Source organism: Salminus brasiliensis, chromosome 3 (assembly GCF_030463535.1).
Source record: "Salminus brasiliensis chromosome 3, fSalBra1.hap2, whole genome shotgun sequence".
NCBI lineage: Eukaryota > Metazoa > Chordata > Actinopteri > Characiformes > Bryconidae > Salminus > Salminus brasiliensis.
In genome coordinates, this window is record NC_132880.1 from 43,282,904 (window position 1) to 43,301,318 (window position 18,415).

The 18,415-nt window shown below is 40.9% G+C and overlaps 1 protein-coding gene across 2 annotated transcripts in view; it reads right to left on the bottom strand.

Moving 5' to 3' along the window:
* The window catches only part of angpt1 (angiopoietin 1), an 85,440-nt gene that overhangs the window by 7,813 nt on the left and 59,212 nt on the right, over positions 1 to 18,415 (bottom strand). The window contains exons 7-8 of one of the 2 annotated variants that reach the window (XM_072676299.1): positions 15,616 to 15,782; positions 1,787 to 1,917 (exon numbers count right to left, since the gene is read on the bottom strand). In XM_072676299.1, the coding sequence (XP_072532400.1) occupies positions 1,787 to 1,917; positions 15,616 to 15,782 (298 nt within the window). The remainder of the gene's footprint in view (positions 1 to 1,786; positions 1,918 to 15,615; positions 15,783 to 18,415) is intronic. The other variant, XM_072676300.1, reaches the window with a different exon arrangement.

Consider the following 18,415-nt stretch of genomic DNA (forward strand, 5'->3'; position numbering starts at 1 on the left):
GCAAGTCCATCGCAGGGTACCACACACAAACATTCATTCACACCTAGGAGGCAATAAAGCACAGCCAATTCACCTACCACCAGGTGAGGGGAAACCAGAGTACACAGAGGAAACCCTGCATGCACATGGGGAGAACACACTAAACTTCTCACAGACAGTGGTCCCAGGCCTCTGGAGTTGTCCAACACTCACATTACAAAGCCACCGTGCTGCCCCATTGTTAACTTATTGAATTTAAAGAACCATTCTTATTTGGAATTGAAACAGTTTTGGTTCTCCAAAACTCATCCATCTCATCTATCTATCCATCCATCCGTTCAGCGATCTATCCATCCATCCATTCAGTGATCTGTCTATCTATCTATCCATCCGTTCAGCGATTTATCCATCCATCCATCCATCCATCCATTCAGCGATCTAACTATCTATCTATCCATCCATTCAGCGATCCATCCATCCATCCATCCATTCAGCGATCCATCCATCCATCCATCCATTCAGCGATCCATCCATCCATCCATTCAGCGATCCATCCATCCATCCATCCATTCAGCGATCCATCCATCCATCCATTCAGCGATCCATCCATCCATCCATCCATCCGTCCATCCATCCATTCAGCGATCCATCCATCCAGCGATCTATCCATCCATCCATCCATTCAGCGATCCATCCATCCATTCAGCGATCCATCCATCCATTCAGCGATCCATCTATCTATCTATCTGTCCGTCTTTCTTTCTGCCTATCTATCTATCTATCTATCTATCTATCTATCTATCTATCTATCTATCTATCTATCTATCATTCAGTGATCTATCTATCTATCATTCAGCGATCTATCTATCCATATATCCATCCATCCATCTGTCTATCTATCTGTCCATCCATCCATCCATCCATCCATCCATCCATCTGTTCAACAATCCATCCATCTATCCATCCATCTGTTCAACAATCTATCTATCCATATATCCATCCATCCATCTGTCTGTGTGTCTGTCTGTCTATCTATCCATCTACTCATCTATAACAACAAATGTCAACAATCCATCTATCTATAATATAGGGATTGTGGGCCATATTAAACACTACATGTGCTCATCAGTTGTGCACTCGGTACTGAAGAGCGCAGCGAGTGGAAAAAAATGTTTACAAAAATTCTCCATGTGGCCATGCTTTGATATTTGTAAACATTATTTCAGGGAAGTGGGGTGTAAACTGTGCAAACTGAGTTTTACTGACAATAAACATTCATTAGACTCGTGATTAGCTGGCTTTAAGTTGGAAAAGGTGGTGATGGGGATTTCAAAATAAACCTTTCAAAATAAAATGGTTCTGCAAATGACATTAAGATGTCTCATGCAGGTTTGTGCTTATTTGTACCAGTTTGTTCTATTTTCTGTTGTTCTTTTTATAATGTAACCAAACTGGGCCTGGCTTCCCAGAAGTATCTTCGTGTTATGATAATCTTATAAGTGCGAGCCCCTGAGTGGTGCAGCTGTCTAAGTGTTGGCCCTCATCTTTAGGAGACTGCTGGCTCTGTCTGCCATGATTCCACAGCCATGTGTAGCTGATATTCCCAGAAAGCACAAAATTGGCCTCACACTCATTGGGTGGGTAGGATGACATACCTGTTCCCTCTATTACTCAGTGTGATGCTGGCGAAACTAGCAGTTAGTTATATTAATGGGTGAAGAGAGTGTTGAGTGTGATGGCATCTATGTGCTGGGATGCTTTTGGCAAACCCAGGCCTAGAGCACAATTCCAAGAGCACAGGTCCTACCTCCGGTCAGCATCAGTGCACATTTGCAGTTGCAGTTGTCGTTGTCCACATCTTTGGTGCTGAAGTCCGCCCCGTGAATCACTAGACTGCTCTGCCTTCCTGCTGTTCCACTGTGGCTTTTTAAGGACAGCCTGAATGAAGATATAGAGAGAGATGGGAGTTGAGACACTAAAGCCATGACCCTAAACGAACATTCTTCATGCTACAGGCCGGCACTTTCAATCTGTTTGATGGAAATGAATGGGGAGGAGAGGGAGGAGACAGACAGAAAGATCCCAGTAAATCAGAGCATGTTAAGCCCATCTGGCTCTGGTGCAGCCGTACCAGATAGCAGGAGATAGCCGTTACAGCTCATATCAGACAAGACAGCATTTAGGGCCATGTCCCTCCAGTGAAACTGACCCCTCGTTTGTCTGCTCGGGGTCTGACACGCCTGTGTCTGCTCAGTGTGTGCATGCTGCCCCCTCCCCAACCCCCCTTCATATGTCACAGTCTGGCTGTGGTGGAGATGAGCACTGTATTAGACTTCATCTGTTTGTGTCAGAGTTGAACACACACACATGAAGTGGGGGGCCAGTGTGTACAGGGGCTGTGCAGTCAGAGCAGAACATGTGGAAGGTGTAAATCAGGGGGCCTGAACAGAGGTGCTGAAAGACAGAGGAGAGACAGAGGCAGGGGACTGTGTACTGAACTTGCATATATGTTCATTACATGTATTATGAGTGCACATGTACAGACACCATGTGGACAAAAGTATTTGGACATCTGTGCATACATTGTTTCTTTCAAAACATGGGTATTAAAAGGGGGGGGGGTGTCGCTTTTGTTGAAGTAACTGTCTCTACTTTCCAGTGAAAAGGCTTTCTAATGAATGCATGCAGCTACTTTAAGTTGCACCCATTGCTGACACAGGTCAGTTTAGCCCTTGTAGAGAACTACTGCCAATACTATAGTACTCTCTGGAGCAGATAAACATCAACCTATTGGCACCATGTCTAATGCCAGGTGTGGGCTAAAGGGGTATAAAGCCCCCCAGCATTGAGCTGTGGAGCTGTGGAACTGTGTTTTCTGGAGTGATGGATGGATGGTGCTCCATCAAATACCTCTGGGATGAGTTGGGGAGTTGACAGTGAGGTGGGGTGGTGATCATCCAACACTGTGACCTCACTCAACGTTCTTCTCACTGTAAGCAATCAAATCCTCACAGCAATGTTTCAAAATCTAATAGAAAGCCTGCTTCCCTGGATAGTGGAGACAGTTCAACAAAAGCAGGGCAATCCCCCTTTTTTAAAACTTTTGATTTCAGAAGAAACAATGAATGGGCAGGTGTCCCCATATTTTTTTCCATGTAGTGTGAGTCCAAGTACTCAGGAAACACAGAAGAGAACAGAAGTAAGTCTTTGGAACTCTGTAAGATGTTCTGAGCGCCTCTGTTTAGCATCTACGAGATTAGCTGAGATGGGCTTGTCCGTTCCTCTTCATTTCTTTGATTCTTTAAGTGGAACATAATGTTTTTTTCATGTAGACAATAAATCCTTAATGCATGAGCAAAATCCCAGCACAGAAGTGGGTGTAACCCTGTGCTACAGCTCAGGATTTCTCTCAAACACTTTCAACTTGACACAAGCCATAAATTAATGCAAGCCTGAGCTAAAGCATAGACCTAATCTGAATAACGTCCAGGAGCAATGCCCTGTAGCGTTAGTGGGAGCTTCTCTACTGACCACAATTCTCACAGTATTGGTTTATGGTTGGACTTCAGTCTCCCAACCTGCCTTGACCCCCCTCATTAAAGGCTTTGCCTGGGGTATGACTTTCTCTTATTCTTATTATCCCGTTCACTAGGGGTTTTCTCTCCAAACACGAACGCTCTGAGCCAGGGAACAACACTGCAGGACCATGCCAGCAAGGAACGAGGAACACCAAATGAAACATGCTAAGTCCCACAAAATGGTTTCCTGACATGCACTCCTCTTAATAGGAATAGACAAGAGAGAATGAGTGTTATAAATCTCACTTCAGATGAGGCTTGGAGAAAGAATAGGAAAATGGATTGGGCTTTTGGTGGCGATGAAGGCTTTCTGTGATACACTAAGAGGGTGGTGATGCAATGCGATTGCCTGAGGAGCCAAACGTGTGGTTGTTATCATGATAGCTTAGTGGGAGTTCTAGTGTTCCTTTGTTTCTCTCCTAACACTTAATCGATCCAGCGGGCTTCCTGGTCACAGGTTACCTGATCACTGTAAAGCCACCCACTTCAAACGCTCACGCCAATGGCCGAGACATGATGTAATAACTCCAGCTTACATGCCAATAACAAGCCAAAAGAAGACAAATGAGCTGCTTGTTTGGGGACGTTCCGTAAACTTCCTCTGTCAGAGCGATGAGATTCATGCTCACATTCTTGCTGAAAACATGTCAGCAAACACTGAGCGTTCAATTTTGAAACATTACAAGTTCTCATACTCCAGTCAACAAGACAAAATGCTGACTTGAAATCTGAAGTCTCAGTCACGAAAGCACCACGCGGATAAACCCTAGTGTAAAAAAAAAAAACGGCAAGAAAACAAAATAGCAGCAACAACAACAACAAAAAAAGAACAGTCGCAAGCTGAACTTCCTCAAGTCTCTGAATTCTTACACGAATAAACAGAATCCCGCTTCCTTGAGGAACGTCTATAAGTAAGACGTTCTCAGCGACCTCCCGAAGGCACGTGGCCAGGCCAGTTCCTTCTCAGATGCTTGCACAGCACACACATGACCAGCGAGATAAACACACACCAGGTCACATCCATTCCAGAGAAGAAAACTGGGTGCTGGAGCTTCAGTTTAGCATTGGCCAGTGGACCATTTTAGAGCACCAAATGCAGCCAAGGCAGAGGAAAAAAGACCTCCTTCCCGGAGGTCGAAGTTGTTCAGCTGTCTCACTGCTTTTCTGCTGTTTTTTCCAATTCACACCTTGGACGAGAACATCTGCACAGCTGATAGTGTTCCCTCAGCTTGTCCAATCTTCACAGCCCTTTAGGCAAGCTCCTGGTAGGCCACATTGAAAAAACATCAGGCTGCATGGGGGCCAAGTCTCGTTCAGAAAAGCTCTGATGAAAACCAAAGCCGGAGTCGGATTTTCTCGGCCTTTCACAACAGAACCCCCCGGAGAAGTGCCCTTGTGTTTGGCCATCTGATTTCCCTAATATTCCAAAGGAATTGTGGTTTGTTGGGATTCCTTGATTGCTGGATAAGTGACGTTTACGCAGAGTAATGGCAAGTGTAGTGCAGAATTCTCTCCTTCTTATTCCTGCCTGTTTCGAATCGGGTTTCGATGATAACAAGAAAATACTTCACGTGGACGCAGCTGCTTATAATATGATTCGGCCAAACTGGCCAGAACACGTAACAATAAAAATACATTACGCGATTAACTTTTATGTGTGAGGGACAATAAAGCGTGAGTGGATCCTGTTTTTTTCTGATGGCTTGTGGCTGCTTCAGTCATCCTAAAATTACAATCCTAAAGTTACAGTAAATTGCCTCTGCACCAACAGCGGTTCCCATAGACACAAATGCAGAACACACATGAGTATTGTATTATGAAAGCAAAGCAACCACAACACCCCCGCTTCGTTCAGACCAATGGAGCTAGAGCTGGCTCTCCCACTGCCACATTCCCAGCAGCCTGAGATGTGCAAGGGAAAGCTAGAGGAGAGACTGCTACCACCAAGTCCTACACAAACGGTAGCAAAGCGAAAAAACGAAAGTGGTAAAACACGCAAGGTCCGTTCATCTGAGCTCTGTTAGCTCTTGAGAAAGTTAAACCTTTCTGGGCAGTAAAATGGAAACAAGAGAGATATTGGTAAATGTCCCGTTCTCTCATTTCTCTCTGTCTGAGACTTAAAGCCACACCAGAGCCCATCCGAACACTGCATTACAGAATTGTTGCAAGCACAACGGCCCACTTCCCAACAGGAACCGCAATCAGCCCCCTCAATGCGCCTTTAGTCTGTCGCCCCACATCTGAAACCCAGCAATCTACTGCAGAAAGGATGTTCCTTTGATACTCCAACATTACCTCAGATTCTGAGCAGAGGCCTAAGGAGCACATGTGAAAGAGCTGCATAATTCTCTCTAGCGACGGTTATTGCATCCGTTTGCTTCTGCAGAAATACAGGGCCTTAAAAGTTCTTTGTTACATCTGGGTACAATGTGAGCCAAACAGGGAATATCTTGGTGGAGCACTGGTGAGGGATTCAATGGATGATTAAAGACATGGTCTTTGAGATGGGAAATTGTATCTATAAATCATGCAGACTATCGATTTGTATTCTGCTTCGGTTTAATTTTGCGGTTCACTGTCAGGTAATTGTTTTGGCAGGAATGATCCAAATGAGTCCAAAAGCAGAGTCCTTATGTAAAATACAAAACATAGTCTCTGCATGGTGAGTAATATTGTAATAATCCAGTAAAAATGCAGAAAAGAAAGGTACGAATGGAACAAAACATATGATTTCTGTACTATATTGCTGCTAGCTCGTAATGTATGTAAAACTGGCTCTATTGTTTGGTTATAGGGATAGAAAGCTTATGAGGATCACAGAATCTGGTGCAATCTGAACTCGCTAATGTTCATTAAATTACGTTTTATAATGAAATATAATGAAATCAGTTAGCATTTTAAATAAAGAAATACAAATAATGTGTTCCTTTACACACTGTGTCCTTCAAGTTCTTGTAGAAAATTGTAGAAACCTTAACTGGTAGCTGATAAAAAAAGTAAAAGCACCAACTGATGCAAGACCACCATTGATCTCCGCTTGGCCTGACTATTGCCTCATAAAAATATGTTGTTATATAGACTATAGGCTATTATATTTCTGAGCAAATATGAATACCTGTTAATCACAATTATTGTGTGTTATTTTATTTCATAGTTCTTAGAAGATGCTGTAGCCCCTCTACCTCTCACTCTGTATATATATATTCCGAATGGGCCTAATAATACAAATCTATGAATTTCCGTTTCATTAGCAATGCCATGTTCGCTATAATAGATCCTTAAAAAATTCCTGTCAGACAGTCGTGACTACAAGCATTTAAAGTGTGATATCACTCAAATCTAACAGATTAAAGGTTATTAAAGTTGTCACACTAATGATTAAATGCCCTTTGCCTGCCGGACGAGGATGAGGCTGAAGCTGTGCCTGCTGTAAGTATACCGTGTGGAGCTCTGTTATAGTCATATTCATAATGATTTTAAAAAGACAAACCGAAGATCCTAGATCAGCCCTCTTACTCTGGGAAGTCTGCTTTGCATGATCCTTGAGCTGGAGGACACACTGTAAGTCCTCAACAGAGAGTTTACAGCTTACTCATATCCTTCAGCCCCCTGTCCGCCAAGTCCCCCCCTTGCAAATCCATATCAAGCAGAGCCTGAGAGATTGCTCGATTCCAGAGAGGATCTCTCCATTACTGTACAGCAAAATCCAGGGATTTAAGACTTGGCTGGTTAGTGTACAGTGATATTAAATAAAGATGTAGCGCTTGCTGTAAGCATGAGCACGCAGCAGAGGCTGGGGCAGTGGACATGAACCATACAGCTGCGTAACCTCGCTTGTGTTGCTGCATATGTTCAGTCACACACTTTTGAGGTAATATATCTATTAAAACGACATCATAGGTGAGCATGTTTTATTCAAGGCTGAGGCGGCTGTTATTGAAACCCTATGTACGTGCTGCGTTTGTGGAGTGACACACGAACACATGCCCACATGTACAGAAACACACACACACACACATACACACACACAGCGATTCTGACTTCTGGAATTTCAGAGCTGTGGTAGCAGAGGCCGTACAAAAGCTCCCCTTGGTCAAATATACAGAGTTAGTGGATAAACACAGGCCAGTTCTGCCTGTCTCTCGGCACTATTGGCTTTACAAGCAGTATGAAGGCATTCTTTCTAGACTTGGCAAACGACCATCACAATTTCTTAAATATTGATTATCTGTACGACCTCTGTGTGACCACTGACCTTTGAGAAACTCCACCACCTGGACCCAAGCATTCATCCACTCACCCACCACTAAATACCACAAAAGGCAGCTCCACCCGTTCCATCCATAGCCCTCATTGCCTTGGCGGTTTTGTACCAGTTTTCTTGGAATTGTGGTTAAATATGATGTTACTCCACCCTCAAAAAAAACATTACATGAAAACTATGGATCATTGATTGTGCTCAGCTGGACAGATGCAACATGACTGATGATTGCATCTAGGATAGTGATATAGTGGCCGAGCTGCCAAGAAGATATTATGAGAGTTTTGATCATTTTAGACAACTCTGACTAAAAAGCTGATTGTTAAACTTGGAGAAACTATGCGGCTTCGGGATTCCCAAGATGTGGAAACTGGAGTCAATGTATTCCCTCAGGAACTGAAGTGGCACTAGCACTCTCAATTCGTAGCTGATTTGTGGAAAGTCTGTACATAACATGACCTACGTAATAGGTCATTTTATAAATTCAGCAATTTGCTGCAGTTTTTCCTTGGTTGAATGTTTTCATGAATATTGATCACACTACAGTCTTTATGTACACTGCGTATTTACACTCACTGAGCAATTAATCAGGAAGACCTGGACACTTTCTCATTCATGCAATTACCTAATCCAACAATTAAATGGCGGCAGTGCAATGGATTCTTAAATCTGATATCTGATGGACACAGTTCAGCAGCTTCAGGTAAAGTTCACATCAACCTTCAGTATTTTCAGTATTTCTAGAACTTCTGATCTCCTGAGATTTTTAGCACAACAATCTCCAAAGACTAAAAAATGTCTTGTGAGTGACAGTTCTGCAGACAGAAACATCTTGTGGATGAAAGAGGTCATCAGAGAATGGCCAGATGAATGGATACTGGACAGTAAGTCAGATATCCACTCTGTACAATTGTAGTGAGCAGACGCATGGTCTACAACAGTACAGGACCACATCGAGTTCCATGCAGTGCTGCTAATAAAGTGCTCAGTGAGTGGACATTGTATGTATGCTGCATATCCCAGTCCATACATTCTGACTGTGTTTTGTGTAGGTGATTAAGATGGCGATCTTAATTGAGAAATGCTATGGAGTTTCGTATATCGTATGGGGAAGATTTGCCGGGTTCCAGGCTTGCTCACGTTCCCGTGCCTAAAGAGGGTGAAAATGTTCCTATTGCTTTCTGTTCTGCTTACATCTGAATACAGTCGCCTCCTTACTGAAGCTAACCAACCTCACCTAAACACATGAATGCAGAACACCAACATTCATTCACTGGCTTGGTGAAATCACCTCTACTTGCAAAAGTCAATCAGGGTAAATTAAAAAAGAGGTCAGCAGGTTATGGAGGGTCATAGAAACCGCATGGTGGTGCATCTTATCCTGAATGACCGCTACAGCATTTTGTTTTGTGTGTATACACGACTATATTGTATATTGGCACATGATTCTCACTAACCAGAGCTCAGGTTTCTTTTGCTTGAGCGACTGGCGCTAAACTCTAAACACATTTTACTGAAGTTGACTCTCATTACCAAGTCCTTAAACACTTTTGCAGTCCACTTCACAGAGTGCTTCATTCGTAGGGATAAATTTCATGATAAAATCTCATGCCTATTTTTTAGGATTTTTTTTTTCATTCAGTTTATGTAGAAATTTAGCTAGTAAACTATCAGAAAGGTCTATTGGATATATGAACAGACATCAATGAAAACAGTAACAATAGAAGAAGTCAGAATGGCTAACTGCTGTATAAAGGAACAAGTTGGATTAAACATAAAGAAAGGAGAAGGAGAAAAGAAGGAGAAGAGGAAAACAAGAAAGGCCTCATTCAAGAATCTAGCCTCAAATGAAATTCAGGTTACACTAGTGCAGCATTTTTACACAATTGTTAAGAGCTAAACACAGGCAGGTCAGTGTGTGCTGCACAACTCGTGTCATTAGTTTTTTTTTTTTTATATAACCTTCCTTAGAGGTGAAAGTGTAGGGTGAATATGACTGACCAGCATGTTAGAGCTAGTGTCCCTGGTTGGTATGGGCACAATATTATCATGTGCATTGCCATCAGAATATATGGGGTTGTCCATCACCATGGCATACTTTATACCACTGCCAAACTGCTCATCTTCCTTGACTGTACAACATTCTCATTCCACTTCAAGCAAGAGAATGTGTCTTTATTTAGCTGCAGATGTTCAAGTCTAGATCTAGAACCATCAGAATATCTCTGTCCTACCGTATTCATCACGGTTAAATATAAAATGCTTTCATCATGCCATTAGATCATCTATGTCAGTAATCACTGGCAGGTGAGCCTACTTAGAGCCATGGAGGGCGAATGAAGTGACACTGGGTTAGATGGTTGCCATGATCGGACCAGACATTCCAGAAGATTTTTCCAGTGTAATTTGGCCACATAGAACATGCCATGTTATTTAAATGACCGTTGATTGCCATATAGAGATTCTAGGGACCAAAAGACCACTGTTAAATGTAGTTTTATTTGGTCTACTGGTGGAATTTGTGTTCTGGAGAATGTTATCTTCGAGACTGGGTGTTGTGTATTTTTTGGCCTCTTTACGGTTTTTGTTTTTCCCTCTTATAAACACTAGAAAAGTAAGAAAATACATCAATAAATAATCTATTAAATTACCATGGAGGGGCTAGTTATTATCTAGTATATGTGTACGACAAAGACACAAGAGTATATATAGTAAAAACTATGTGTAGAAATAAAATAAAATGCAGTTTGCTGCTGAAAAAAAAAACAGGCAAATTCCAAAAACCCTACTATTATGTTTTGCCTATAATCTTTACATACATACTCCAAGCTCACTAGTGAAAGCCTGTTGAGGCTAAATGCAACACATTTCTTTAGGAGAGTATGGAAGCAAAGCTAAAAAGACTAAAAGCTAAGGCAAGGCTGTCTAAAGTAATGAAAAGGGCTGACCGGAGCAAGCAGCACTGCGGGTGTATGAGGAGGGAATGGACATCCAAATGGAGCATGGAGGGGTTCAAAGCTAATGCTATGCCAACCAGAGAGGGGGGGATAAGGGTGGACTGGGTACAATTTTTACAGCTAGCTAACTACATATTGCACTGAGAGGACCCAGAGGGAACAGCAACATTCATATCCAGTAATATTCAAGAATAATAATTATTATAATTTGTTATTTTTACCGTGTTAGGATAGGCTATGTTATCCTATGCATGTGTGGGTCCTCACAGTAAAGCAAATCGGCCAATAAAAAGGGCTTTTCTTTTCACAAGTCCACTATACAAGGACAAATTATGTGTATTATTATGAGAAATAAAATAATGGTGATATAAATAGGCTTGTCAAACAGCATCTGGGCATTTGGGCAAGTCTTAAAGCCTTTAAGGCCTGTTAGACACTCATTGCTCAATGTTGGCAATGTTGAAAAACTGCAATGAACAGATAATTCACAAATGTGTGATGTCTCATCTTATACTTGTACACTTTATCTTCTGGAAAAATCATTGTCCTAATCCTAGGGTTGAAAACTTTGTAAGGGGGAAAATGTTAGATATATGCGGTCATTAGCTGTACTTCATCATGCTGTGCTGCACATGTGGCCAAGTGCTCTTGTTCATTTCAGACCGCCGTCTGTGTATGTAATTTGGAACTCATTAACGTGAGGAACAGTAATATATGTGACAGTTAGCCCTTGTTTGTGATTTAGGTTGGGGCATTAGTTTCTTCTGCCTCACTGTGCAATTACTGCACTTCTAACCCTGAGCCATTTCCCGTCTAGCTTTAAATAGGCAATAGCAAGAGACTGGCAGTCAAGCAGACGTTTCCTGACTGGCAGGCCTCCACCACGAGTTATGATAGCTGAGAACGCTTGTGCTTCATAATACTGTTTTTAAATTATCATCTGCAGAGCAGCTTTGGGGTCTGCAGATGGTTTGTTTTCTTATCAGAATTGAGGGTCTGATACAGTATGTACCATCGCTATATATGGGCGTTCTGTGTGTGTGTGTGTGTGTGTGTGTGTGTGTGTGTGTGTGTGTGTGTGTGTATTAATATTAATGTGCACAAAAAAACCTTTATAACCATAGATGTTCTCCAGCACTGGACATTCACTATACATATTTTTATCCATGCCTCTGATCAGATGTACTGGCACCAAAACGCCACCAGTGGTTTCCGAGTGAGGAGTGGAGGTGCCGGAGCACAATTATAAAAAGCAGCAGCCATCCCTCGCACACTTTGTTTACAGCCAAGGGAGAAGGTTTGCTTTGGCTAATGTTTCTCAGAAGCAATGTGTGATTACCATACCACAACAGTTTGAAAGAACAAATCTATTTATAGAGATCAGAATGTTGATTAGATTCCTGAAACCCTTCACAGGCACAGGCTGCTCTAAGCCAGCTGAATTTGTGTGATGGAAAAAGAGCATTCGCAGTGACTTGGATTTAGCCATGGTTTGTAGTATGAGTAGACCTGTAACAATACGCATAGTTTCAGGTTTGATGTGATTCAGATCAATTCCACGGTCAAACATTCCACTGGATTTCCAATAACAAAACAAGGCCCAAAAACCTCTAGTTTTTAAAACGTCAGTCAAAAACTCATGGATGTGGCATATCGCCATAGCACAGACAACCCCACTCATATACTACTTGTCCACTACAGTGATAGCCTAGTGTTCATGACGGTCAGTGACAGTTTAATTATCAGTAAGGGCAAGTTCACAAGGGCATTATATTAACCATTAAAAATATCCACTGGATATTTTATAGCCACTGATTTCAGTGTGAAATGTATGAAAATGACGCTCTGTTGACAGCTGATAGCATTACCTACAGTTTTGACAGGATGCACTCTGATGGAACTAAGTGTCAGCCAATAGGAGACTGGCTACTGTTTCTGGTCATATTATTTCATAAAGACAGCCCAAGACTGATCTTCTACACATACACACACAGTCTTTTCCACTTCCTTCACTAAAAAAGAGGAACTGCCAGTTTTCATTTATGAGCATTCACATTTCCCAACCATATAATTCCTAAGAAATATCGCCCACAAACCAGTAATGTGCATGAATGTGTTTTTTGATGGATACCAAATATACCAAAACGTGCATGTGAACATTTGGGGCTGGAGTGTTTGTGGGTAAAGTGTCTTCTTAGCTCAATTACTACACCATTCAAAATCTTGTCATATTAAAGCAGCATTATGTAGCAATTTTACCTTAAAACAGCAGCTTTAAAATCATGTTGATGCTCCAATGAATATAAAAGGGGGAACAGAGTCTCCGTCCTTGCCACTCAGGGCCTGAACATTGCTTCATAAGAACAAAAACTTTGTTAGAACTGCGTAAGAACTGTATTAGAACTGTGTAACCTGAGTCATATTAGTGTCAGATCCTCTAATATGACTCTACCACCTCAGTCTTCAAGCTTCTGTATCTATCAGCTTGTTCAGAAATGCTCTTGTTTTTACAGCAGAGCTTTAAAAATGAATTGCACCCCTCAACTGTTGGGGGAGCACTGGAGCAAAAAATACCAATGCTTCTGCTTGGTAGAAGATTTCTTCAAGCTTTCTAGTCTTTTATTAATGATTTTAAAGGCTGAAACACACCTTGAACTTCTGAACATTGCTGCAAGGGGTGTTACAGCGACAGCCAAGTTCTCCCCTGGTTCTGATTTTGATTTGTCCTCCATCCCCCCGAGTACAGAGAACGGTGCATGCTAGCTTACACTGTACACTGTATTTTTCTGGCCTAACACTGCAACTTTGCATAGAACGAATCCGCTGAAATCAATGTATTTACATTTTTCTGCAACCAGATAAGTTTTATATTATTAGGAGATATTGATTTTAAACTGCTAAACAGTAGTGTATATACATATTGTACGTTAAAATAGGAAGACCTTGAATTAATTCCCTCTGAAAGAGTAAGACAAAGGTGATGCTCATTTTATTGGATGTCATGTTTTGAGTTTCATGAGGCATAAAAAAAAAAACAGCATGCTTTCTATCTTCAGTTTCTCCCATTAGACCTGTGTAAAAAATCCCACAGAGGCTGCCGCTGTGAGTGAGAGCAGAGCGGAATGTGCCGTTGTCATCGTTTCATCGGTGAAATTTCCCTAAACTGGATATGACACTAAGAGCACCACTAGGGGTTATACCTGACACTACTACTGCACATTAAAGCTCAAGGCCGCTGAGAGTTTGACTCTTGAACTTTGATTCCTGCATGCCTGTTTTGTGAAGCTTTCCATCACATGTGAAGTTGTTGTGAAACGAATCAGATTTCTATTCAAGTTGAAAAGAGGACACTGCGAAATCAAAGATGCCGTTATCAGCAGCAGCTTCTCCTCCAGCTGACAGACAGACAGGTCTGGAAGTGAATATCTCCACTTATGATTTGGGATGATGTGTCCCAAAACCTGAAAGAGCTCAAACGTCAACTACAGACGAATGCCTGCTGGGTTTGAACCTGCTTTCCTTCCACTGAAAGGGTCAAAGACCACTCTTCAACCACTTTAAAGCTCTGCAGAATCCCAATGCAGTCAATAGAAGCTCTATTTCCTGTCAGTTACGATGCAGATGTAACGTTTTCAGAAATGTCCGAAACGCTTAAGACCGTCCAGTTTGACGTCAAATCTAGTAAAATGTCTGATACGAGCCTAAAGCGATGACCACTGAAATAAAGAGAAAGACAAACAGAAAAAAAACAAACAGGTCTTATCTGAACAGTATGGCTCAAGCGTGTAAACTACAGCTGGTTCAAAAGTTTGGAAACCCTGACCCAATTTTCTGGAACTTATTTTATGAATAATATAAAACCAGTGTTTTTGCAAATAGCTGTAAAACAAGGATAATCAATTCGGGTCCTGGAGTTTTTTTTCCATCACCAAGGTAATCACTAGAAATAATTATATTCATATATACACATAATTGTTTCCAGGACAGTTTAGTGAGTTTTCTGTCATTAACAGGTTTAGCAGCTGTTAGAGCAACAAGATCAGCAATTCATCACATTTAGTCCAAGCAGAATGTCTAGAATGGCACTCTAGATGATTCTTAGATTGAATGATAACTGAGAAAACTGTAAAACATTAGGATTTCAGTTATAATACAATTAATATTCAGAATCCATCATATTCCAAAAATGAAGACAAAATCTCAATGTAGATCATTTGATAGAAAATTACAATAAATCACAAGTCATTAACTACATTAAATGTCAAATATTAACCTTACAAATACATTTAAGTGTTTTCTTTCTTAAGTGTTAACTTATTTTGGAATTATTTATTTTTATGTATTTTTTATGATGTACTCATATTATGCTATTGTTATTGTTATGATTGGTAAGTTATTGTAGTAAATAACAATTATTAATACATGATAATACAATAATTCATCAACAAATGTATAATGAATATAACAAATGAACAGCTGTATCTCCTATGATCAGTCCTCTGATCAGTACAATTGAAACACAGTACAACACAAGGACAGAAGAGTGTGAGTAGTAGTTGTTCAACACCAACCTCCCAGTACAAACTCTAGAAACTGTGTTTGATTACCTGGCCTAGCAAGCCCACCTCACCCCACCTATTAGATTCCTTGGGCATGATTATGTTGATTGTTTTTGTTTTTAATGTTTTTCTCTTTCAATCCCTCTACATTGAATTCTCAACTACACTGAAAACAAGGGTCACCTTGAATGTACTTCAGAGTGAAATTTAAGGTTGACCGATTGATTGACTCCTAACATTACACTCTCCAACTTTCAGCCAATTGTAATGTAAATCAGTACCTGTAGTTGTTTTTCTCACTGCCAATGTGGAAGTGGTCATACTGGGAGAAGGCCTGATGTCCATCCCAGTCGGTCAGCTCCACACGCAGAAAGTACTGCCTCTGACTGGTCAGCATGTACACAAACTCGTTCCCCAGCCAGTGCTCGGCTGACACGCTCCCAAAGCCCTGCAAGAGAGAATGCACCGGGGTCACTGCAGGAATTCAGCAGGGTTAGTGAGGAGTCCTGGAGCAGGCCATGGGAAACACTGGCCTGTCCAAGAGAACACATGAACCAGCAACAACAACCAACTGCTCATTTATCTTCTTTCGTCCTAAGCTTTTAATTGTCATTTTGTAAAGATGAGCTGACATATGATAGTATCAATATTCACTGACCTACTTTAGGAAATGAATAAAAAGCAGTGCAAGTCGTGAGGGAAATACCATACTGTACTGTAGCATTGGTGTAATATTGAAATTTGAGTGGTTGGTGCAGTGTGTAACAACAACAGCCTTCACGTGACAGACTAGGGTTCAATTCCTCAGCTAAATACCACAATTGTAAATAAGTAAAGGTAGCCTAGACATATCTGAAGTTCTATCTTAAAGCAGCATTATGGGGAACTGGTATTTTTTACTCCTGGGTTCCCACCACAGTCAGGAAATGGAATTCACTCCCTGAAAGACACATTTTGCACATGCCATTCTGGGCAAGCTGGGAGATATGGCAAATTAAATTTACTAAAAGTTAAAGAAAACCTATGAATACTATACAAATATTGGTGGATATGAATATTAGAAGATTTGACATAAATTATGGTTATGCAGCATTACACAATTGTTCATTATGAAATCCTGACTGCTTCATCAAATGTAAAGTCCAATGATGTCCAATGAGTAGCAATGATGAGGACACATTACAGTCGGTTAAGCATCATCACGATTTATGAAGTTGCTACATAATGCTACATAATGCTGCTTTAATTTTTTTAAGTGGTCAAGTTATCTACACCCCTCTTATTTATCCCTTCTTTTGCACTCTGTGAAAGATAAAAACACTATTAATGTAAATCATGTAGATTTGTGTTTATTATCTGGGCAATGGGGGCATTGTTGGGGGGCTCTGTTTCCAGCTGAGAATTTTGAAGCTGTATTTATCCTCTTACACAACACAGCACAACAGCACTTAATAGTCATTATTCCACAAGGTGAATAAATATGTAGTACTTGATGTTTATGAGCTAGAACTAAGATAATATCACTGAAATGTGACGAGAGACACACATTTTAACAACAGTGAATATTTTTTTCTTTCTCACATTCAGATTTCCTATGAAATCTGAATGTACGAAAATACGACAAGCTTCAGTTTACATTTTGTCTGAAACTCATGTGGAATGCATTAATTTATGCTGACTGTTATGAGCGGCAGGAACAGAGTAAGAACAGATCAATTGCAACTAGCAATAATCAGGGCCCAAGCAGTGCATCATTATGGAGCCAGTATAACAAGAATGATTGACAACATTTTCAGAATGGCTTCTAATTATAATAGAGGTGGGGTCTGGAAAGAGGGTGTCTGCCAAAGTTTGTACTTATTGACCTTTAATTCGGACAAAAGAGTCAAAATACCAATTTTCTGGACATTACACGATACATTTTCTCCTTGTAATGATGTAACAGGACCCCGGTACAGGTGACTGGCTTCTGCAATTGTCTTCTTGTCGTTCTACTTCTCATGAGTTTTTACTGACTTTTCCTGTCTGTATGCAGTTCATTTAATCAAGACTTGGCATTTCTTGCTGGGCTTTGGGCCTAGTTCTGCTCTGTTGTGTATTTATTGTACTGTACGTTTTTGTCTTGTACTGTCTTGTTTAACTGCACTATGTGTAGTCTGTCTCTTGATCGCTTGTACTGTGTGGTCCAGTAAACAGGGTCTCTGTCTTGTATGTTGTTCCACTGTAAATGTGTATATGATCACGAAGGCAATAAAAACTCTTTTTGATCTTGATCCACTCAAGCTTTCTTCTTTCACAAGAGACTCGGTCAGGAAAGAGTTTGACGTGGAAAGGAAAAGCAATCTAACAACACTCACTTTAAAAGAGCTGAGAAGTTGAAGCTGAAATAATTTAGAAGAATTAATAATGTGCAGAAATAAATGTAATAAATATAACTTTGTCCCCCAGCCGCAGTCTTACCAACGCATAACGCACTACACATGTAACAGCTTATGCTGCTTTTCCAAACTGGCCTCATGCTATTCTCATTTGTGTCATCACTTTGTCATTACTCCTAATCTCCTAATATAACAGTCGGGACTCCCCTCTCAATAGAACTTGCGGTCACTTCCCCTGTGTGTACTGTACAGGCTCAGCTCATTAAAGCAGCTGGAAAGGCTTCTGAACCAAATCTTAATGCAGCGCAGGTGCTAGCAGCAGTAATTACACACAGTCCAGCAGATCAGAACCAAAGCCCCCCTTTTTGAACAGACTCTACCTGTTTATGGCACCCTAAACGAGCACCATATGGCTCTGGAACCCACAGCATCTTTTCCTGCATTCTCTCTCCTTTTTAGGGGAAACAAATGAGTAATCCTTCATCGCAGACAGAAGGAATGAGTGGTTTACATTATTTCAGAGATTACAATAGACAACATGTTTTTGACAGGTCTGTTCTAGATCTTGGTATTCCTAAACTAACACTTTAAAGCTGCGCTGTTTCCTGGTGATAACAAAAGCATGGTAATTAGTTCTCATTGGTAGCTCAATAAAACAAGAGCACATATGCTGAGAGTGTGAAACCTTCACAAAGTCAAGAAT